The sequence below is a fragment of the Lonchura striata genome, chromosome 2 (genome assembly GCF_050655825.1).
Source record: "Lonchura striata isolate lonStrDom1 chromosome 2, ASM5065582v1, whole genome shotgun sequence".
Taxonomy (NCBI): Eukaryota; Metazoa; Chordata; class Aves; order Passeriformes; family Estrildidae; genus Lonchura; species Lonchura striata.
Window position 1 is genome coordinate 38,414,244 of NC_140704.1, and position 24,386 is coordinate 38,438,629.

Sequence of the window (24,386 nt, forward strand, 5' to 3'; positions counted from 1 at the left end):
GCATTACATCACCCATCTTTAAGAAGAACAGCAACAGCTGCTCAATAGCACTGTGTAACACTTCCTGACAGCTTATGACAAAATGGGAAGTGGAAATTGGACCTTTCTTTTTCAAAGATCATTGGTACTATTTTACCCACCAATTGTCTCTAATGAATTGTGTGATTCAGCCCCAAGAGAACTTGCTTGAAAAACTGTTCTCGCCGAAAGAGCTACTGTGAAAGCCCTTTTTGATAGTTTTTTCCGGATTTGACAATTTCCTTGACATTAAATCCCCTCCCTCCCCCTCTCACAAACCTGTGCAAGAGTGTTGCTCACTCTCTGCTTTCCTTTCCTTCCATCTTTCCATGAGAAGGATTAAAAGCCTCTGTGCAAAGATATTTTGTACCTTGAACACAGTTCAAGTAAGATGAATATGTGAGGGAAGCCTGAAGTACCTTTTCAATCATTTCCTATCAATTGCGTTTTGAAATGCTGATGGAATCTGACCTGTAAGAGATAATAGATAACAGATATATAAAGAGAAAAGATGCCCTGTTTCATTAAGGTTCTCAGTTTTCAAAGTACATCAGTCCTTGTCTTGAGGTGATGCAAATTTCCACTTTAATAAAATTACAGTGTTTTGGTCACACCAAGGTCTTGCCCCCTACGTTTTCTTTGAATTAGCCTTGTGTCATCTCTTTCCCTTCGAAACAGAGCTCAGACTCTTGCCTTCAACACAAGGCCCAGCAATAGCCTCCCATGAGATGGGAGATTGTGCCCATCCCCTTGGCCCGCTGTACAAGGGAGGCAGCATGGCTGATGGGTCAGATACTTCAAGTGAGGTATTACAAAGCAGCAGAAGCATGGTATCCTGCTAGCAGGGTCAAACATGTCTGAGCACCTTTCTATTTATGGGATACTTTTGAGACAATGTGGTTGAGATTTATTTTAGTATATTTGATTCAGGACACACGTACGGAGTTGAAGTTTTGTCTCCATACCTGTACCTGTACCTGTACTGTTTCTGCGTGTGTGCATGTGTGCATTTTTATGTGTGTGTATGTATTTATTGTAGGTATGTTGCTTTGGCTGGCTGCTCTTCATATTCAGGATACAAAAATTCAACAGTTTCATAATTCACTACTCACATTCCCAGACCTTTTCAGCCTCCTAAACCATAACCACTCTCTATGTTTTGTAAGATCAGACGACAAGGACCACTGACTCATAATGGTGCCTCATAACAGTGAGTATTGAAGTTGGACATCATATTAGAGTGCAAAATTGCAGACAGTAATCACGGCTCAAAGCATATCTCTGACACAAGCATAAATATTGCTCATTAAATATTATGGAAGAGGAATATAAAAATCTTACTTGGTCTCTCATTGAAGCAGTAAACAGCACAGCCAAAGCACTTGCTACTAACTGCTCTGTAAATCTTTATATAACATATGACATCCAGGAATGAAGAATTAGTTTGTCTTCCTGTTCATCTACATTTTAAGGAAAGATGTAAGTTCCTGGGAAACCAAATCTAAACCTTTCCAGAGATGCTCAGGCATGGGAACCTCAGCATCCTGTTCGAGACCTCAGTGATTCTCCCTGTGACTGAAAAGCACAGCTGCTTCCAGTAGCCAACACAGTGATATAAAACATGACACCTCCATCCTTTGTAAAGCAGTTCCTCTGCTAAAGTCAATGAGAATTCAGTATCTGTATCAGCAGTCAAAATAAGGTCTCTGTATGCAGTTTTCAAGTCAGATGCCAGCAGGAATTTTCTTCCCTGGGATATGTCCCTGGATTTACAAAACATTAAAAAGTTTTTAAAATCATGTTAGCACTTGTGTTAGTTACATCAGTACAAAACCTGAGGTCAAAGGCTTAGGATTAAAAACATTCATTTTGGATAGTGTTAGTTCACTGGAAGCAAAAGAATACATTCAAAACCCTAGTCCAGGCAAGATAAACCACACCGTGGCACTCACTGAGCTGATGAATCTAAAGCCTTGCAGGCAAAGCCAGGCTTCAGACCAGCAATCATCTCCATGAGAGCAGGCAGGCACTCATGTGCTGCTCTGCCTGCACTCTGAGCCAGCCAGATGTGAAGCAGCCAAGAAGTCCTAGGGAAGCATGTGTGTTGGATCCAGTGTGTCATATGTGCTCTTGATTAGTTTTCCATTTCTAGTCTTGGAAAACATCCTTGTCCATATGTGGATTAATTATGTGTCACATGCTCCTCTTGCAATCAAGAAGTAACATCAGCATTTTCCTGCAGCTACAGAAGCACCTTCACATTGAAAATCTTATAGGTTGGCATCTTTTCCTAGTGCAGAAGGGGGAAAAGGAAAGGAGAAATAAGCTTACTAAAAAGGTTTCTTAGATTTAATTTTTTTACTGGGAGCTATGGTCTCACAGGTAAATAATTAAACCACAAGTATCACATAGGTAGCTGACATAGGGCTCCTAAATTTACACTGACCACATAAAGGTAGTGAGGGATGCAAAATATTTACTATAGCTTCAGTAGTCAGCACTTTTAAAAATCAGGCCACTTGATATAGGCAGCTAAACAGGCACATTGGAAATGGTTTGCCTTAATTAGTTCCCCCAAAGTTACATAGATTATTAGAAAAATAACTAAAGTAGCATTTTATTCAGGAGGCAAAATTTAATGCAGCGTTAAACTATTAAGTGTAATTTGCATGAATCGTGGTGTGCACACACAACTCCCTCTGTTTGAACTTTACAGCCTTTCTATATAATATGCTAGTAATAATTTTCCTCTTGTAATACTCGTTACATTTCTCTTGCTTTGGGGGATATTAAGTGAACTCTTTTGTAGGTAAAATGACAATGGCAAATGAATGGTAAGATTGTGTAGCTGAGTGGATAAAATACTTTAAAATATGGCACTATGATAAAGACACCTCTGCAAAGGTTGCAAATCATTTTTCATTTTAAGGTCAGTGTTCATGATTCTACTAACATTTTTAGATGGGTTTAAGAATGAGGTTCATTCTGTTTAAATGTATCACAGGGCTGTGTCTGTAGAAAGCTTTCTGTGCCTGCCGAGAACCTAGTCCTTTTCCACAGCAAGGGAAGATGCAACCCGCTATCTGTGAGAGCTCATCAGGAAATTATTTAATTTGGCACTATATATTTTGATCTCTCTAGATTCTTTCTCCTCTAGGTCAAGAGGTAAGCTCTTTTTTACTAGTCACAGGCTCAGCTTGCTCTAATAATGAGGGTCATGAGCTTATAGATAAGGAGGGGGATATTTTACCTTAAAAAGCTATCTTATGAGAGATTGCCGAATATCAACTTTGGGAATTTTCATGGATTTTATACAGAAAAATTATGCAGACACTTAAGGGGGGGTATAAAAGAAATCTCTCTCCAATTTATCATTACAATATCTGGAAATTAACTTTCTACAGGGCTGTCTGCATCAGGAAAACCCCTGCCCACTTTAGAGATGAGCTCATTTGCAGTACTGCACCAGCAGGCTCTGCACAATGGCAGGGAGGGCTTGGTCCTACCACCATGAAAACCTGCTCTCACTACTGCTGTGAAACCAACACAGGTTTTCTTCATGGCCTAGATCCATAACAACAGGTGTTAGGCTTGTCTGGACAAATGCACTCTGAAAGCTGCAATTTCCTCAGCATTCTTGGGGTGAAATGTCTTCAGGAAGGTGCTTTGACAGGTTAGGAAATTTTTCCCAGATTCTGCCTTCAGCTGACTACTCAGAGAAAAGAGTAAAAATAGCAAAAGCAAAAGAAGTAAACTGTGGTGCACCCAAGTTTGAGAGGAATTTTTCAGAAACGCATCCTAGCTTTGAGAAGATTCATGTTAACTTGGGCTGAGCCTGGGGTCAGGCCAAAAGATATGTTAGGAAGTTTGCACATGAACCCAAATTCTGCCCCTATTACTCCATGTAACAGTACAAACTTGAGTACCCCTTTCTTGAATTCATACTCCAGAGGAGAGCTTGATGAGTCTTGTGATTTTTTTGTTGAGACTGGTAGCTCAGGCTTTTCTGTCTCACTTCTGGAATCAAAGACTTCTCCACCGGTATGGGTTTTGCTCTCCTCACAGGTCTCCTAGCACATACACAAGTAAGTTCAGTGTTAGTGTAAATGGGCACAACCCTCGATCACTCAGCTGAAGAGGAGCTGAGGAGCCCACACCAGCTGTGAACCTGTCCCAGTCTACCTGAGGTGTCATTGACTGCTGGGAGCATCTAACTCATTACTGCTAGCACCATAAATAAATATTAAGATCCACCCTCTCCATCACTTCCCGAGAGCTGCATTGGCTCTCACCTCCCCTTGAATTTAGTTTGATTCTCCATCCTAACCTGAACCCCAAAACAAAGCCCCATGATTCCATTTTTTTTTTTTTTTTCTGTTTGTTCTTGCGGGGGATGGGGGAGGAGGTGTGGAGAAAGGCCCTGTGGACATGTCAGCCGCAGCGGTGATTTTGCAGCGCTGCTGAACGAATTCGCCGATTAAAGCCGGCGCGCTGCGAGCTCCCCCTCCTGTCGCCGAGACGCCGCCGGTGCCGTCCCGCCCAGCTCCGCCCGGGGCGGCTCCAGCGCGGCGCCCGTGGTACCCGCGGCAGGGCAGAAGGATGCTGAACAGGGGCTAATGTTGAAGGAAAACTCCTTGGAGCAGCCAAGTGAGGTCTGGCACTGAAAAAAAAAAAAAAACTGGCATGTTGGAAAGCAAAGCAGCTTTATGCCGTACACTAGAGCCTTCATGGGCTAGGGTGATAAAATTGTCTGGCACAGCATAACACTAGCCTTTGCCAGGACATCACTTATTTTATACAACTGCATATTTAAGAAGGAAATAAATGCTGAAATTACAAGAAAATCCCTTGTTTCTTTGCAATCTCTGTATCTTCCTTTGTCATGGTTTAACTCAAAGGGCTTGGGATATAAGAAGGAGAAAACAGAATTTTTCAGAGACTGTAAGCCTGCCCCTGAGGAATGCAGACTAGTGTTGAGAGAGGGCACCACATGCACTGTATTCAGAAAAATTTTGTGCAGGCTCTCCCCATCTACGCATTCTAGATGCAGTGTGTCTCTGTACAGCAGGAAGAAGAGCAGAACTTTGCATGAGACATGAGGGATGGGGGAGCCGGATCCAGAAGTGCATCTGCTGTGGATGCTGCTGAAGCTCATCTTTGCTCAGAGTGTGGTGAGAGCATTTTAAGAAGGAATTAAGTTTTCCAAGTGAAAGCTGTGCTGAGAAATTATCACCAGTTAGTGTTGCCAGACAACAGGCAATCGCTGTGGATCTACCCTTGGGTCTGATATGGTTTAGAGCCCAACTATACAGTGAAGCTGAACTGAACGAGACCAAGAGCTTCTTCTCACTTTTTCAGAGGTAGGGCATATTCTGAAGAAACTGTGAACCAGATACTTGAGGGGTGTAGCTGTTCTCTTGTTTACAAACCAGAGCCAACAATCATTGTGGGGTGGGGAGGAGTAAGGGAGAAATTGAATCCAGGCCCCTCTTGAATATGAGCTGAGAGCTGTAGGCTAATAGGGAACAAGAGGAGCACCATTTGAGGTGAAAAAGAACCCCAGGAACAGAACAATTTCACCTGTGTCCCTTTGCAACTTCCTGGCAGGCCCTGGAAATGAATGGAAGATGGTTTCAGCCATTGGGCTAGTGTGAGGAGGACCCAGGGGTGTTAACACACGGGGAAGCAGGCTGGGGAGAGAGGCTCACCCCTGGAACTGAAGTGATTAATTAAAAATCTGCATAGAGTACAAGTCAAGCAGCTATTCATTTAACACTGGAGGTGGGAGTAAAGAATGCAGTACATCATTCGTGGGCTTGCACGGAAGCCTAAGCAAAGGCCTGAGAGACAGCAATGTGTGTTTGCACAGTTTGCAACCCAGCCAGAGAAATCTGGCACAGCTCAAGTACCACTGGCTAGATGTTTTCCAAAAAAATCCAACTTCTGTCCTTCCCACTTCCATCTCTAAAATCCATCAAGGACATTCATAGGGCCCTATAAACTGTGGAGCACAGTTAGACCTTGGGACAAAACACATCTGTACTTGTGGGAAGAGACTGTGCTTTTATTGTGGGCTGCAGCTGTGAGCTGAGAGGTGCATCTATGAACACGGGCAGAAGGAGACCACCGTACAGGCAGAGAGGAAAGGAGCTTTACACCTGATATAAAGGCTTTAACCCTTCCCAAACCAGGGGACCAGGTAGATTTAGAACAGCCATAACCTTCACTGGGCAGCTGGGGTGAGTGAAGATGCTTGTGAATACCCCATAAGCCTTTTCCCCTCCTCCTTCCAAATATTTTCATGCATACTGGAAGTGCATCCGATAAGCCAGGAGCCAGGAGGGATGGACAGATTAAATTCTCATCCCCATGAGCTGCTTCAAAGCACCTTTAAACCAAAGAGCTAATGAGAAATATTCTTAGTGAGAGTCAGACCCTTCCTGTTAGTCAGAACTTTACATGAGGCAAATTTGCTGGTTTCAGTTGGACACTAATGTTACTTATTTTGGTTTCTAAAAGTAAATCAGAGTTTTAATATTAGAAACAGGCAATGAGGAAACCTTCCAGCCATCAAAGTGAGGCTTGACTCAAAAAGGAAGAAAGAAGGCGGTTGTTCATAGGCAGCTTCAGAAATCAAAGAAGCCAGAACCTCCACTTCCCCAGCCGCCACCTTGCCAGCACTGCCTTGGCACCAGGCTCCTCTTCTGAAAATGTGAGTGGGTGGAGTTGTATTTGCAGGCTGGAGGGAGTTCCTGAGCTGACACACTGCCAGATTTGGGCCTCGTTAACTGTTGCTTTGGCTGTCAAATGCTGAGATTATAACAGGAATATTTTTAACAACGGGAGGTCACGGGAGGGGGAGGGGGGGGGAAGGGGGGGGGAGGAGGAAAAATTAAAAAGAGGCTATTAGATTAAGCAGCAAGCCTGAAACAATCTGTAAGTCACAGTTAAGAGAGAGAGAGATCTGGAAGATTTGCCAAGTTCAAAGGTCTTCATTATTCATTTTCCAATAGCTGACTTGATGGATTGTCTCTAGTCCGTACCCCTTTATTCCTTCCATCTCTCCCAAAGACAAATACTTAAGACAAATCTCTAGATGGAGGGATAGCCTCTGTAATAGATTATTTCTTATTACTTAGAAATTGGTTAATAATTTACTAATTCAATTTCACTGCTCCATCCCCCACTTCAATTAATCTTTAGAATATAGAGTAAATGCTGTTCTTTGTTCTTCCAGTACTAATGAAGAAAGAAACTAATGAGGAGACCTGGCCTTGATACCTCCCTAAAGATGATTTAGCTGCATGGTATTCACATTCTTTTTATCTGCTTTTATTTACTTCTACTTCTTAAACACAAAATCCATCCATAAACCTGAAAGATATACAACCTGGTTATGAGCCCAATTTCAAGCATGCTACACAAGCCCTAATCTAGGAAAATTCCATTTCTTGTCAGAGTGTTACAAAAATCATGCACACCTATACTCTTCCATCCTGTAGATAAATATTTTATGCAGATACTTTATACATACTCAAATAAAACAAGATATAACAACTTTTGTACAGCAACTCAAAATCCTGTCTTGCACTGTGGGAAGGTGTTTTAAGATTTAGCAGATGTAGAGAGTAATTTGTTTCTAACAAATTTTATCTGTGGCTCTGTGGCCATAATGCATTTCCAAGAGATAATTTCTAATCTAGTCTGTCAGGAATTACACCAGCCTTGTCAATTCAGTCTCCTAATATCCTTCACAGTCCTGTTCCCTACAAATCTATTACTTTCGCTTTCTTCCTTTTCTTCTATTGTTTTTTTTCTTACCCAATCCCTACAATCAGCACTCAGAAATGTTTTCAACCCTACCCATAACAACGTACCCAGGATATGCAAGAGTCTGTGATTGATGGCTGCTTGTCTGCCAGTGCACAGGTGTGAATTAAAAAACCAGTTTGGACTCCAGCCAACAGACTTTTGTTCTTGCAGCATGTTGTGTCATCAGTGGCAGGGATTTGGACATAAACATTTAGGTCACCAAATTACACCTTCTAGTGTCCAGATACTTTCTGCCAAGTGGCAATTCACACCTTGGGGAGGAGCAAAAACAACAACAACAAAAAAAAGCCCGAATCTGTCAGGAAAACTTACTTCATGTAGCTGAATTGACACAGGAAGCAAACAGCCTTTTTGCCCACATCTCCAAGTTTGCTTAAGCCTGTTAAATTACAGAACAAATGTAGTAGATTAAGCTATTGAATAGACAAATGAAAATACTGTCCATCCAATGAAGGGGAGAAAAGCTGCTGTTGAGCATGCAAGAAATCCTATCAGTAGGACAGGGATCCTCACAGCGGGCTCTTGGCATCCTTTTCCCCATGAACAACAGCACTCAGACCTCTCTGAGTGTGAGTTTGCTTCTGAGAGCTGTGTAAGCAAACAGTGGCTAGAAGGCCACATCCACCTCTGCTACAGGCCAGCAGCACTCATTAGTCTTTTGTCTTCCTACAGGGGTGGGAAATTCCCTGTGCATCTTATTTTCTACTTTGCCCTTGAGCATAAGAGAGGGAAGGGCTTGCTGTATGAAATTTGCTTAACAGATTCCTAATTCTACTAAGCAAACACATCTACACACCACAGAGCAGACCTACAAATATATTAGAATTGTGAATTGTCCCAGATCTTTGGCAGTAAGGGAGTAAGATTTTCCAAGTGACTGAGTAAATTGATGCTTCCAAAAGCACTGTAAACTGATCTGTTGGGCTTGACTCTGAGCTCCGTTTATTCCAGTGTAAAACTGGAGTAAGCCTGCTGAACTCAGTAGAGTTATGCCAAGGCAAAGTCAGAATCCCTCTCTTCCTTTTGTTCCTCTACTGTGCTGCTTAATCCCACAGATGTAACAAAACTGAAAAATCTCTATATACAAACTCCATTGTCCAGGCTATCTTATTGTGAAACCACAGTATATATATCCCACAGTATATATATTTTCCCAACCTTATAAAAAGTCATTCAAGTGTGACTCTGTCCCCTATCTTGCTTTTTTGATAAGTACAGAGGAAGGGCTGCCAAAAGCACAGAAACTGGAAGACGGGAAAATAATATTTCACAGCAGTGGAAAAAAACATAACTTAATGGGTATTAAGCCAGGTAAATTAAAGAGACCCACAATACCTGTGTAACACATCCAAAACACACAGCTACAGCACAGAGGTTAAGGCTGTAACTAAAGGATTCCCCCAATGGCAACCTTCGAGTTGCAGAAAGCAGCAGCATTTCCACTAATGAGTTGCTTCTAAAAATCTGTTCCTATCCAATGGCTTGATTTGAAACAGATTTAACTAATGAAAAGAATCTTGTTGTCTTCATCAGTCAGTAGATGAGGCTCGATGAACTTAAATAAAATCCAAACTGGTGAAATAGCATCATTTTAAATAAACCCACAGTTTCTCAGGTTGCAGATGATTGTACTGCATTGTTTGTCCTGTGTGATGCTGTATATTTAGTAGGGTGAATGTTGTCTCTCTGTGGCACAGACAAAAAAAAAAAAAAAAAAAAAAAAAAAGCATCTTCTGAGATTAGCAGATGTTTAAAGCAAAAATAATGGCAGAATTTAGAAGTGGCATTGGAAAGGTGTTAGTGCTAACTATGCTATTTGGAAAATCTCCAAGTTCTTTGCCAACAAATTCCTAGAAAAAATGGTAATACGCCATTTCCTTATTAGCTGTTTTTAAAAAAATCATATTAATATGCCTTTCATATCAGCCTACACTGTAAAGACTGCCTGTAGTTTCAATACATAAATTCTGAGATATGAAATGCAAATTTCATTTTTGAGGACACGACAATTTATGTGCAAACCTTCAAAGAGCAACTCTCCTTATGACTATACATAGCAGAGGAAGTACTCTTGACATCTGTTATTCAGTGTCTTTTATATGTTTTTTTTCAACCTCAGTTTTGAAAACAAATCCTTTTAGGGTGTGGTACAATTGCCACCCAAAGTGCCACAGAGCTGTGCAGTTTCACTGACACCTTAAACATTGTATTCTCTGTAGGAGGCATGTTCTTCTGCTTTGTTCTAAGCTTACACATCACTGGAGTCTTACCAGACATGTCTCTGGGCTAGGAGACATCTTACCCCAATAGATTCATTTATATGAAAATATCTATTGACTTGGGGTATGGTTAAAAAAAATAAAGGATTCAAATCCCTTGAAAAATAACTTAAAATTCTGCAATTATGTTATTATGGCCTGTTCATATTGTGGTAAAGCCTAAAGCCCAATTATGGTGTAGGAATGAAAAGTTCATGTCCAGAGGGCTCCTGTTTGTACCAAATCAACTGATACAAAAGGTGGTGGTTCTCAAACTGCAGGCCTCTGTGGACTTGAGAGGCTGTAGAGCATTTCTTGTGTTACTGATCAACCTAGAGAAAGCTGCTTCCATGGACAGCCTCAAGGCCCTTCAAGATAGCAGCCTGGAAGCCTGGAAGAAACAGGAAATATGGAGAAGGACGTCATGTAGAGGCATTTACTAGGGAAGGAACAGGAAAAGGAACTAATTGACCATTTTGTATGCTTGGAGACAATGGGAGAGAAAAATCTGGCTGACTGGACATACTGACCAAAATTCAGGGAATCATTTGCAGAGAGTTAAGTAAAGAGAAAAGGAAAAAGAAATTGAAAAAGTGAGAAACAATCAGAGAATTGTGGTCATACAAATATGGAGAAAGCCCAGTGCTTCAGGCTATCAGGAGAGGTAAAGAAAAGAAAAATACAGAGGGGTAGAAAAGCTACAATAAATTCTTTGAGAAAGAGTTGCAAACACAGCATTAAAGGAAGCTCATCCTGCTCCAGTTCTAATTCAACAGAAATGTTGAATGAAGAGATTGGCGAGGAAACTTCATTACACAATGGATAAGGTTTTCCAAAACATGTCTGTGCAACCAAAGATGTTGTTATATTATATAATGTTATATAATGACACAGTACCTTGTGTGAACACTCTAGAAGTGAACTCTTTTCCAATTTGGACTTATATTGCTCTGGAAAGGCTATTAATTGAACCAGAGACAGCCTTTTCATGGTGGGACAGGAGTTCACAGTTAGGGTTATGCTTTTTTTAACTGTATCTGGATGGTTGCATTGATGTGAAGGGTGAAACGTGTCTGTGTGGATAAAGTCTGAAATATCTAGCTGCCCTTCAGGCCATAAATGATGACATAACATCATAGACACAATGTTCTTTAGCTTAGCAAGAAGTCACATTTCAAATACACCTTTTATTGTGGTATGGGAACAGAACAAAACAGCACAAGGTTATTTAACAACAACAGAAAAGATATTCTACAGGTACTCAGAAACATTTAAGTTTCCTAAGCTTATACTTCTATGTCAGTAATTGCTGAATATGCTAGGTGGAGCTTTCATGAACATGAATGAGAGAAGGGATAATGAAAATATATTATGTGTGAAGTTTTAGTCCATGCTGTGAATACATCTATAACCTCTGGCATAATCTATGAGCTACCATGGTCTACATCAGGAAGAAAAAAAAATAGACAATAACTTCTAAGAAATTTTAAAATGAAGGGCTCTCTAAAGTTGAGTCTTTAACAGCTTACACTTTTTGTTTCAATTATTTACATGGAAAATGAAGAATACTTAATCACTCAATAAAGATTAAAAACTATATTATTCAGGTGTTAAATATAAGTACTGGTTAACAATCAGATACATGTTCTATTCTTTGCTTTCGTGTACTGGTCAGACAAAAAGAGAAGAAAAGAATTGCAATACACTGGTTTCTCAAGAATGCAGCATCAGGGATCTGTAAAAGTCTGAGTGATTCTATTGCTTCCTTTTGAAGGCTCTGATAATAAGAAGTCCTAGGGAGAAAAATTACAGTTGAAGACCATTGAAGTCTTGAACTGTAGTCAAGCCACAGAGTGAAATTACTGAGCCCTGAACACCTCTCCTGATCCTTCTCTGTTGAGAAGAACCTTTGTTAGATGAGGAGCCAGAGGTTGAAAGACTCAATTGAAATTCTCACTAAATACATTTTCTAAGAAGTTAGGACATGTAGATTTTTTTTCTCACACGGATTTAGAAATCCACAGAAATGTAGCAGATGGGAAATCTCTCATTTTTAATAGAAAGAATAAACTAGAATATTACCAATTCAGTGCATGAGCAAGCAAAGCAGAATTTCTTGTACTAACCCATCTGAGCCAGAGAGACACTTACTGTGACACTGAGAAATATTTGAAGTGCAGGAAGAAAGGACTGTAGGTCCTTTTTACTTAAAATAAAAATATTATTTATAAAACAAGAAAACCTTTTATCTCAAATACTTTGAGATAGGAAAATAGGAAAATTACTTTGACCACTTATTACTGAGTCCTTAAATAGACTATTCAGTACAACTGACTGACATTCCATATGTCTTATTGCAGATCTGCATCTCCAGAGTCATTTTCCAGGGTATATATTCCATGATTAATCTAACATTCTGATGACTATATGATAAATACTGTCCTTTTTCATCTGATTTTATCAAAGTGATAAAATCAGAGGCAGAAGCATAAACTGTGAGCCTACACTATTAATAAGCCATCTACAGTAGTTCTCCTATCTGACTATTTTGTTTTAAGACAGAAGCACTCTGAGGTGAAGCTTACACCAGGAAAAAAAATCTCTTGGATAGCTGTGCAGGCAATACAGTTGTATACAGACAAAATGCAGTGTCAGGAGGTGCACTCTGTGCTGGCAAACCAGTCTTATAGATGGGCTTTTACTGGGCTACACTTGCTGTTATTCCAGCATAGGCATGTTATAACCTAACCATACATCATATGTGGATTTGCTCCAGCAGTGGACATTGCCATTGGCCACTTAATGGTGACAAATAAAAAGCAAACGCAAGTTTAAATTACAAGTTTTACTTTCCTGCATGCTAGCAAGAGAAGCAAAAGCAGTGTATTTGATGCAGTTTGACCCTGATCACTTCCAGGAATCCATTTGTCTGGGTCATGTTGGCCCACATCTTTCATCTCTTCCAGAGCGCTTGACAACAGGAATGCCATCACCCTGGGATCTTACCTGCGGCACTACTGTTTGATGATAGTCCATTTACTGCTTAAGCTAGTATAATCCCTCCACTATTCTGAGTTTCTTCAGAACCTGAATACTGCTACCAAGGAAAAGGGGTATGTAGAAATGGAAAGCTGATGATGATCAATAAAGTAACAGTTCCTGTAAACTGAAAAATAGGCAGATACAGGGAAAACATCTTAACTAGGGGAGCATGCGCTGCCAGAACAGAAAAGTCAGTGTCTGTAATACAGAAATCCAGGGAACTCAGATGGGCCTTTGAGTAACCTAGTCTAGTGGAAGGTGTCCCTTCCCATGGAAGGGGAGTTGAAACTAGGTGATCTTTAAGGTGCCTTCCAACTATAATATTTTATGATTCCATGAAGGAAAGCAGAGCCAGCTACTGCAAAGCCCAAGGAAGCACAGAGACCACTGGTAGCACAGAGAGGCAGCATTCTGCAGAAAAGGAGATCAATCCATCAGGCACAAAAAGGAAGTGACAAAAAAAAATCTAATGAGTGGCTATGAGCAAAGTCTGAATGTGCACCTCTATTTATACTTTTAGTCTAATTCCAGATAAATATAATTATTTTCTTTTACAGGATGGAAAATGAAAATCAGAAATACTGAGTCAATGCCAGAAACACAGACAAGGGAAGCACCACATAGCTCAGTCTTGATTGCTACATAATAGCTATAGATTGGGCAAATCGAGAAAGCAGTGAATCATTGTATCTTCAAGGTAAAGCAATTCTAAGACTCCATCTTATCACCTGGAAGTGAGGCAGAATCCCCTGGATATATATCTTGTGAAACTTCTTATGAGGCTGTGAAATTGAATTGATCTAAGCATCTCCAGTTTTTCAATTACCAAAATGAACCAGACCATATACCAAGAGATGCTCAAAAGGAGCACAGTAGAGGCAGCAGATACGTGTAGTTATAGGCAGCTATATTTCTCTGCTTAAGCTGTTGGAATTAGTTGCCAGCCAGTCTCTGCATCTATAGGGATTCAGCCAGGGCTTTAACATGGCAAAAACATGTAACAGATCTCAGGTATTTCTGTTCACAATGAGAGTCTCCCAGACAAGCCTACAGATCCCAGGCCTAACCTCAAACAGAACCAAAACCAAGTAGTAAATAGCAAAAATCTGACAATGAGACTTAAACTTGTCTGTCACAACTAAGTCCTCTTTTGTTGGAATAAAAGGAGAGGAAACAAGTATTTTTCTGCTTGTGGACCCTTTCATTTTTCTGTAAGGAACTGAAAAAAATACAATTCTAAGGACTAACCCAAGCTGTATTGTGTGAGAAAATTACAGCAAGGGAAGATGGACAGCTTTATTAAGTTATGGCAAGATAGTTGTGAACAGGAAACCAATGTGTAAATTCACCATCTTATGTCACATACATAAGCCACTTGTAGTTTCTCTGTTACGTTTTGTCTCATTTCAGTGAAGTTCCTTCCTCTTTTGGAAGAGTTTCTGTCTAGTTTTATTAAAATAGTTGTATCGTAAGTCCTGAGCTTGTTGTAACTTTTCCTTGCCACCTCACTTTGTATCACAGGGTCACACAGAAAGGACAAAGTGTGTCATCACAGGGCTGTGTGAGGTTTCAGCATGTTTCTCACTTTGCCGCTGTCACTTGCAAGCATAACATTACCACCAAGATGACATTAGGAGAGCCAAAGAAATTATAATTTCTTTCTGCTCCCCACAAAAGGTCTGATGCAGAACTCACTGGAATTGCTGGAAATATAAGGCATTTTGGCTCAAACCCAAACAGACCAGCCAGAAATAATGCTGAATAGGTATTTGGAACTGAGATGGTACAAAAGGACTAATCTGAGTCACCTTCCCTTAGCAGAAGGCACAGAGCGATTTGAACTGGCTACCTTCTGTTGTGAATTAAGCTCAAAGCCCCAAAGGCAACTTGATTCCAGTCATCTATCTTTTCAGCCTCTTCCAAACTCAATCCAGAGGGAAAAGTGACTAATCCTATTCAGTTGCTGCACTGAACTAGTGCCATCAATTTAAAAAGCTTGGGGCACAGGGAAAATGAATAATCTGGGTTAGTTTTCCTCTGCAAGTCCTTTGCACAACTTAGCCAAGAAAATAAAAAAAAAATAAACCAAAACAAAACTAAGGAAACAGGAAGAGGAAGCACTGATAAGAAGGAAAGCAAGGAAAGCTCACCCAATAAAGTGCACACACTTTACACGAAAGAAACAGAAGCAGATCAGTGACATTTTGTCAAAATTCCCAAGGTGGAATGAGATGTATTAGAGGAGGTAGTTCTTCCATTTTGTGGAAAAATAATCATGTCCGACACTCTCTTCCATTTTTTCCGTGTCCAGGCAGAGCTGAGAGGCTAAGCACGGAAGAAGGGCAAGCTGCAAAAACATTTCTGGGCATAGAAGTCAGCTTCTTGGCTCCCTCTCCCTCCAGGGCTCTGGGTATGGCATGGCTAACACAGAACAGCCCATTGCTGATCCTAGCCATGACCTAGGAGGTGAGTCATAAAATGGGAGTTGCCACTGTAACAGCTGCTCAAGCGCTGACATTAGCAGGTGCTTTCAGGAAAAGCATTTTTTGTGTAGGCTTCGAAGTAAATATTTGCTGCTGCTGGTTATCATATTATTACTTTGAATAGGGTTAGCAAGGGTTGTGTGCTAAAGAAAAGTTTAATCGACAGATACACCCCCTACACCAAGATTATTAACATTATATAGCAAAAGTGCCTGTGTGATTTTATAGCAATATTTACATTTTCCTTGCCCCTTATTATAGAAATGGAGGGCTTTCATTATTAATATCAGTTGTCTCACTTGACTTTGTTGAAGGTTTCCTGTGACAACAGGAAAGGGCTGGAGTTTTTTTGGGGGGGGCTTTGTGTCCTCACATCTTTTGCATTTGTCACCTGACACAGCACCACACTGCCAGCTCCATCCTCCACAGCCCTCTGGGTCAGTTAGGAAAATGCTGGCAGAGGAGCTCATAGCAGTTTTCAGGAGCTGAATTCTGACCCTGTTTGTTCAATGAGGAGCATGAAGTAATCAGATCATCTACCTTTATCTAAACGCCAGATTTTATGACATTTTTATATGTCTTCAGGGCCATGGTCAATGGTGGAGATGCCACAGCTCCACAGTTCCTAGAAGGTAGGATAACTATAGCTTCCCAAGTGTCATTCCCATAGGTCAAACTGGACAGGCTGTCTCTGCTAGTAAACTGGTTTTAAAAGTTCACTGAAGCCTAATACTTGGTACTACAGGTAATAAAGATTGAAGAGCATGGTTAGCAGGAAAAAAAAGCCCTAAAATTAAAACCCACACACAAAGACCATTTAAGCATGACACTGCAGTGGAATTCCTTCTGTTGTCAGGGTGACACTTGCAGTGTCACTGGGGTGTACATATCTAGCACACTCCAATGGCTCAAACAGCAGACTAGGCAGCAAGTTTGAGGAGTGTAGGGGACTGGCCCAGGGGAAATGAGGTGCTGCTGAGATGTGTGCAGAAAATGGGTGTAGGACGAGAAAGAGAAAGGGTAAGGAGTGAAAAACAGCAGATGCAGAAGTCCAAGGATGCAGAGGAGAGAGTGACAGAGGAAAAGACTGTCCCTGCAAGGATTTCCACTCTAGCGGCTCAAAGATTACAGGTTATAAATGGTGAAAGGTCAGTGCCATGAGCAGACCCTTGTGTTGAGTCACAAAGTGGGAAGCTGCTGTTCCATGGAGGAAGGACTCAGCATGCCCAGGCTGACAGCTGACCCCAAAAGAAGACACGGGCACCCGCTACCCGGTCCTAGCCTGAAGGGTTTCATCCCCATGCAAGCCTCCGCCCTAGCTAAGCGGCAGGCTCTTTCCTGGGGGGGAGCTTCACACCCTCGGTCCCACGGGCGGGCAGGCCGGGTCCCACGGGAGCAGCAGCTGGGCACGGCCGCTCGCCGCGGGGAATGAATGGGGCGCCGGACCCGGGCCCGCCGCCGGGGCCGTGCTGGCTGCCCGGGAACGGGCAGTGCCTGGCAGCGTCAGACGGGAAGCCCGAGCTTCAGGAGGAGCCAGCTTCGGCTGCCCCCGCTCCCCCCCGTGGTCGCTGAGAAGCGGAGATGCCAAGCCCGGGGATGTCCCCCCGCCCCCGTCCCCCGCCGCTCCTGCGGCTTCGGTTTTGTAATTGACCCCTCGGGACTCCCATGTGTCGTGTCGTAACAGCGCCCTGTGGAGCCAGCAGTCCTGTGTGCCTGCGGATCACCTCGAGCTCCTCCCGTGGGAGAAAGGGTGACATGCAAACTCCGTGGTGCGTGGTGGAGACAGTCCAGTGTATTTTCGGCCACTGAAGACACCAAGTAACTCGATAGGCGATCCCTCGATAGGCTGTGGAAACTGGCGGCAGCGAGCCAAATGTGCCCCGGGTGAGGTCGGTGGGAATGCTGGTCCCCATTGTCCCTTCACGAGTGGGTCCGGCACCTCCAGGAAGAGCCGCAGCTGCCCACCGGGGCTGCTGCCCGCGCCTGGGCCGGGGGCGGTGGGTCGCTCCAGCCAAATCACTTTTCTCCGTTGGGTGGACAGGGAGCCAGAGCTGGACAGCAGAGGTTTCGGAGAAACGAGTAAATCGCCTCGCGATTACAACACGCTAGCGAATACAACACGCCTTTTTCCGCAGACGGGCTCCCCATCAGGGGACTGGGGGGAAAAAAAAAATTCCCTAATACTTTTACCTTTGGAAAATTGAAAGGTCTGTGTGTGTCTCTGTGAGCGTCTGTGTGTTAGTGCTGTCGCTGCCAAGCCTAGAATTTTGTTTTCTCTCCCAGCATGCGTTGATGACATCACGAAGTGCCCCTTCTTTGTGTGTCAGTGATGTCACCAAATGCAGTGTGGGGGACAATGGAATCCTGAACTCCGGGCGAGGGCGAGTGGGAAGCGGCTGCTCCTGCTGCTGGTTCAGGGCTGAGCCGGGGGAGGAAGGGAGGACACAGCTGCTGCTTTGGGGCTGAAACAGGTGAGAGATGGGAAAGCTGCCGGGGATTCCTTTTGCCTGGATTGGTGGGGGCGAGTGGGCTTTGGGCTAGGCTTTTTTTTCTTTCTTTCTTTTTTCCCCTTATTGCTTTCAAACTGAGACAGGTGACAAGTTGCTGCTGCCGCCGGAGGGACAAAGCAGGTGAGGCAGGGGAGAAGCTTTGGGGTTGAAAACAGTTGTGAGAATAGGAGGAAAGCAAGCAGCCCCCGCGCCGAGCCTAATACCCCCTCTGAGCCTTAAAAAAAGCAGCCCCGGGAGCTGCCCCTCTCCCAGCCACCTGCTTCCACCGCGTCCCCGCGGGGGTCTCGCACGGAAGCAGCAGTGGAGCCGGGGAGGGCGCCTGTCCCTCTGCCCCCCGACACCCTGCAGGTTACTTTTCCGAGGGTCTCCATTAAAAACTCACGTTCCCCTCCGTGTGCCCCTTTCTCCCCTCCCCCGGGGGAAGGGAAAGGGAGGGGGCCGTGGCGGCCGGGATCCCCCTCCATCCCCGGAGCTGGGGCTCCGCCGCCCGCCCTCGCCGCCCCCCGCTCCGCACCGGGTGGCGCCCCGGCCCCGCCGCCCCCCAGCCCCGCTCGGCGGTGGGGGAGGCAGCCAGGGAAGCCATTGCCTGTTTAATAGTTGCTGTTGCAGCACTTCCGCTTCTCTCCCAGCGAGAGAGACACGAGTGGCCAGGCCCAGCCGCACCGAGGAGGAGCAGCCAGACACAAAGGGAGAGGTAGGGGGACGGGGCACCCCCCGCCGCCCTCCCCGGGGGCAGAGGCGAGGGGCAGGGCCGGCCGCGGCCCGGCGATGGGGCGGCAGCCGGCGGGGCAGGGGGGTCGCGCCGGGGCTGTCAGGTACCGCTGTCCCCCGGCCCTGAGGGCCCGCGGCCGGGGCAGCTCGGCCGGGCGCCCTCCGGCTCTCGGCCGGCGGGGACAGGGGGCTCCCGGGGGCCGCAGCCCTGCAGGGAGGCGGCTGTGTGTCGCACCCCCCCCTCCCCGGGCCCGCGGCTGCACCCCGAGCCCTTCCCCCGAACTCTCCCGGGGTACCCTGCCAGCCCCCCATCCCTCCCGACGGCTTCTCGCCCCTCTGGGGTGCGGACCTGCCCTCGGCAGCCCGCCGTGCTCGCCCTCCTCTCCCGTGCCCCCGGGGTGCCCGCACAGACCCGGGCTGCCCGCCCTGGCCCCCGCTGCCCCCTCCCCGACACCGGCCTCCCCGGCCCTCCACTCTCGCCCCTCTAGGCCCTGGCTCTGCTTCCCCCACGTCCCCCCGGGCACAGACCCTCTGCTCCCTTCCCCCTCCGCTGGCATATGCCCCTCGGTGCGGAGGGCCTCGGGGGGTGCCAGCAGTGCACCCCACTCCCTGCTTAGCCCTTCCCTGTGGTTTGCTCCCTTCCTGCCCGCCTCCCCTCACGGCTTCCAGCACCCGATCCCACAGGCAGGGGTTTCCCCACCACAGGTCACACATCTGCCAGGGTCTTCCCTGTGTTGCCAGTGATGCCCCACTTCCATTTTAGAACTGGCAACGGGCACCCCCCTGGCCCCATCCCTTCCTGCCTCCCCCACGTGCCTCCCGGGAACCCAAGGGACCGGAGCTGTTCCATTTTTATCTCCTACACCCCTAGGCTCGATAGTGGTGGGTGGTGATGGCTCCTCTTGTGTGTGCAGTTTGGGGGAGATTAGAAAGAATTGCTTTGAGCTTCCCTGATCCTCGCAGTTGTCCCCGTTCCAGTCTCCTCTCATTCCACACTTGCTTTTTGGAGAGGAAGCTTTTAAAGTCCCTTTTTCCCCTGCTCCTCAGTGTTACTAATGCAGGGGAAGCTACTGCCCCTCCTGCTATGGGTGTAGGGCCTAGAGAGGAGAGGGAGACACGAGGATCCTTTAAAAGGAGCATGATCCAAACACAGAGCGAGATTGTCAGCAGCCTTTCTCTGTGTGTGTTTGTGTTCACTGTTTGTTCCCCATGCCCCGTGGTGTCTCCTCTCCAGGTTGGGGTGTGTGGTGGGGGGGTCGCTATGTCGGATGACGATTCGAGGGCCAGCACCAGCTCCTCCTCATCTTCATCCTCCAACCAACAGACAGAGAAAGAGACAAGCACGCCTAAGAAGAAGGAAAGCAAAGTCAGCATGAGTAAAAACTCTAAACTGCTGTCTACCAGTGCCAAGAGGTGAGGCTACAGTCAGTTTTCTCACTGATTTGTTGCGTCTTCCCTTCATCCTCATTTTATTTTGCACTATTCCCCTGCTCCTCCCATTCCTCATCTCTAGCCCTTTGCTCAACCTTTCTACGTGAAGCTGCTATTGTCTCTTTTTTCAGTGTAGCTGCAGTGAGTGTCTGACCAACTTCACTGCTTTGTGGTCCATCTTCCTTCTTATTCCAAATATTTTCCTGGCTTTTTTTCTTCTGGGCTGTTATTCTGACCCTCAATTTTTTCTGCTCTCTTTTCCCTTTTCCTTAGTAGTATTTGTTATGGGAATGGTGTAGGATTGACATTTAGACCTTATTTTTTTCTCTGCTACTGGAAAAAATACTGGAAAATATATGGTCCCAAGTAAGGCATTGCATTTCAACATTTGTTTCACTCTCATCTGGGTTGGAGTCTAGAGTGTCTTTTTTTCTTTCCAGAACTGATTTGGAGATTAATTAATGTTTGTGAAGTTTTGAGCTTGCTTGCTTTGGAGGAGTGCACTGCAGTGCGAGGAGTGTAATATAGCCCCAGATCTTTACCAACAAATACATTACTGTTACTTTTGTCTGCTCATCACTTATATTGAATTTTCTGTGTATGGTTGGATGCTCACTGGAATAAATAATCCACAGCAGGCCCACTTGTGGACATTCTGCTCTAAAATAGTCTTTGCTCAAAGCACAGAGTGAGTTTGGGCTTTTTTTGAGAATAAAGTAATTTTTATTCCAGAATAATGTGTAGGGAGAGACACCTGCATAGAATAGGAATTCCAGAACAGCTATGTCAGTTTTCTTCATTTAGACAGACTTTTTTGAGCTACTAATTAAAAAAAATAAAAAAGAGTTTCCCTTTTTTATTTATTCTGTGTGTCACCTGAATTCAGCACCATCCTGCTCCAGGGAGCTAAGCTGACAAATGGAGGTTTTCAAGCAAACTTGCAGTACTTCAGTAAGAATAATAAACCATCTCACTGAACAGCTTTGCCAAGCAGCAGAGAGGTTGTATCAGTAGGTGTCTAAAGTGACTGGGGTTTTATGCAAATGCCCTGTCGTAGCAACTAAGTTCTCTGTGGCTTTGTAGAATTTAGGCAGTTTGGTTATTCCAGATCTTCACTCAGCAGGTTTCCATGGCAAACTGACATAGATAGTGGCAAGCAGTGTTTACGTGTTGTGCCCTTCACTCTTTTAAGGAGAAGATTTTAAACTGCCTCCTGTTGAAAGGCTGCGGTTCTTGTGTGTGACAAGTGGCAGGAGATGCTGGCTGAGTTTAAAGGAGAAGGGAGACAGGCTGAGTGCTGGGTGGGGAAATCTGGAAGGGAAGCCTGAGTGACAGTAATGGGACTCCAGGGAAGGGGATGATAGCTGGTTGGGCGTTTTGTGGCAAAAGCAGCATAAGCCCAGAATAGTCTGGGCTGGGAGAACAGGGTGTTGGCTGAGCACAGTGGAGAGAGGGAGCGTCTGGAGTCCTAGGGAGGGGACATGTGTGGCTCTTGAGGGTGAAGAGAAGGGAGAACTGAAGGTGGTAGGAAGTGCAGAAGCCTCGGAAATAGATATTCACCTTCCTTAAAGTGTCCTTGAGAATGGCGCAGTTATTGACTCCCTCAGGGCTGTGGATTTTTTTTTCTCAGGATGGTGATGAGAAGCTGGGGGAGAGAGGAGGGAGCCAGTTTGGCAATGGCTGTTTCTCTCAATTCTGTAAGACAAAATTCCTTTTCAGACTGCAGTTGCTTCTTGGTGCATCATATTTGCAGAGGTTTCCCCTCATTTACAGGCTGGTTGGCAGAGCAAAGAGGACAGTCTTTTCCACTGTGTGACTGGCATCTTTGTGGGAGGGCAGAGCAGTGCACCTGTCTGGGTTCAGTGCACGATGCCTGTCTGCTTTTCTGCCTGTCTCTTTAACAGGGCAGGGCACCTGTCCTGCTTAGGGGGTTTGGACTGGTGGGAGGCCACATCTGAGAGTGCCTCTCTTATGTACACTGTGGCAAGCTCACAGTGACAGTATGTCTGCAAGGATAATGTGTTAACTGCTATCCCACACAGTGTCTTACCTTATGTTCCTTCTTGCTTTATTACCACAGGATTCAGAAGGAATTGGCTGACATCACCTTAGATCCACCTCCCAACTGCAGGTTGGTGCCCTTTCCTTACCTGAGGAGGGTGGGAGAAGGTGGGGGGCTGAAGTGTGCCTGTGTGTTGTAACTGCACTCAGAGGCTCTGGATGGAGCAGAGGAATGGCTGTTTAGGTGGCCAACAGTACTTTTGTGAATGCTTGCCTGATTTTAAATGGTTTCCAGGTGGGGGTACCTCCAGAGATTGTATGTATTTTGATCAGTTTTCTGTTTGTTTTGGGGATTGTTTTGTTTTTTTAACAATTGCATTTCAATATATTATACTGTTTTGTGTGTGTATGTTTTAGAAACTGGTCTATAAAGAATAGTGTGAAAACTTTCTCCTTGTTTGTTTTTGGTTTTCGTTTATAAATCTAATGCCTGACTGCACTAATCTTATATAAATAAGAGTCCTGCCAAGGCAGCAGAGAATGCTCTGAGGTTTTTAGCTCAGGGTTCTGTTGTGAACAGCAGCTGACAGTGGAAGTGAAGTGCAAATTTGTCACTCAGTGGGTGCCCCACTGGAATGTACATCTTACCTGATGAAACAGAAAGCAGGGATATTCTGTTGCCCTTTATAAAGTAGCTTGTTTTTAAGTATGTTTTAGAAACTTATATTGTTTTTCTAAAACATCTGGCAGGTTGATTTTTTTCATTGCATGGTGTTGCTGAACCTCTTTGTATTTGGAGAGGAGGCAGTACTAGTGTAACATCTTTGGTTATACTTGCCTCATCCAAGAGGAAAGAGGCTTTCAATCTAGTCTGTGTTTGCTTTAGTTGCCAGTGCATAACTCTGTTCCCATCTTCTTGCTGTAGCTGAGGTTTTATGTGTTTTGATGTTGGTAATAGCAGAAATCAGAGAAAATTATGTTTATAAATAACTGTTTAAATTGGTCTTTTTCATATTGAGTTTCCACCCATAAATGTACATGAACCTTTTTATTGAAGCTTTTTGTCATTGCTATTCTGTGGGGAGGCATTAGCACAAGAGTTAGCCTGACACGTCCAGAGCCACGCTTTCAGTACCAGTCCCTAGGATCATAATTAATTGAAGGAGAGATTAAATGTGATGTGTGACATCTAATCTGATACTAAGAAGATTTGCTGTTGGAATGATAAGTTTTGAAATTTTAGTTGTGACAATATTGTTTTAGGGACAGTAATGACTTACCTGAATGTTACAAAATTTCCAGTTCTTGGGCTGGAGATGTCTATCCCATGTACATCCTAGCTCTGTGTCAGGATGAAGTCCACATGCTTTTCCTTCCTCCTCCTACCTTAACATGATTTTCATGGGAAAGAAACACATCTCAGGCACTGTTGCTTGCTCTCTAGAAAACTGAGTGTGGTAGTTTTAGTTTGAAACTAGGCAGAAACACTAATTTTCTGGATGGTCAAGGTGCTGGGACTTCAGACTGAACTTTCCAAGTCTATCCAAAAGCTGTGGTAGTGTATGAGTATGTTAGATTGCGTGTTTCTTCTGAAGATTTGTGTAAATTATGTTAGAACCCTGATTTGTCCTTGTTTCAATTGGATTCATTCACAGGTAAAGATGAACTAGCAGACTACTTGTTAAAATACAGTATAGTTTTGGTTTTTCTTTTTTAATTACATAGGCCATTGAGGATAATGTGCTTCAAGGCCCACATAGTAAGTTTGAGTTATTTCAGCCTTTACAAATATTTATAATAGTAAAAATTAGTTTGTAGTACAAATAGTGATAATTAATCTTCATCCATAGTGGAGTTACACGTATTCTGCATTTCTTTTGACTTCCAGATGAGTGACTCTGAAGGCTGGCAACTCCTGCAAGTAATTAATGAATCTGGTGTAGTTGTTACTGCCTTTTAATATGTTGATAGGTAGGAAAACGTGAGTGGAGGGGTTTGTTGTGTGTATATGTGTGACCAAAGGAGTTTTGGTATTGCTGATCTTGGAGAGAAGTCATCCTACTTCTGTAGGCATGCTGCTGAGAGCCAAGAAGAGCAGC

At 44.2% G+C, this 24,386-nt stretch overlaps 1 protein-coding gene across 7 annotated transcripts in view; it reads left to right on the forward strand.

Moving 5' to 3' along the window:
* Positions 1-17,975: 17,975 nt before the first annotated feature.
* The window catches only part of LOC110474598 (ubiquitin-conjugating enzyme E2 E1), a 45,286-nt gene continuing 38,875 nt past the window's right edge, over positions 17,976-24,386 (forward strand). The window contains exons 1-4 of one of the 7 annotated variants that reach the window (XM_085573195.1): positions 17,976-18,105; positions 18,224-18,264; positions 20,090-20,268; positions 22,367-22,417. In XM_085573195.1, the coding sequence (XP_085429321.1) occupies positions 20,117-20,268; positions 22,367-22,417 (203 nt within the window). In that variant the 5' untranslated portion in view covers positions 17,976-18,105; positions 18,224-18,264; positions 20,090-20,116. Of the gene's footprint in view, positions 18,106-18,223; positions 18,265-18,765; positions 18,839-20,089; positions 20,269-22,366; positions 22,418-24,386 lie in introns of those variants that run through there. The other 6 variants (XM_085573198.1, XM_085573194.1, XM_085573197.1 and 3 more) reach the window with 6 other exon arrangements.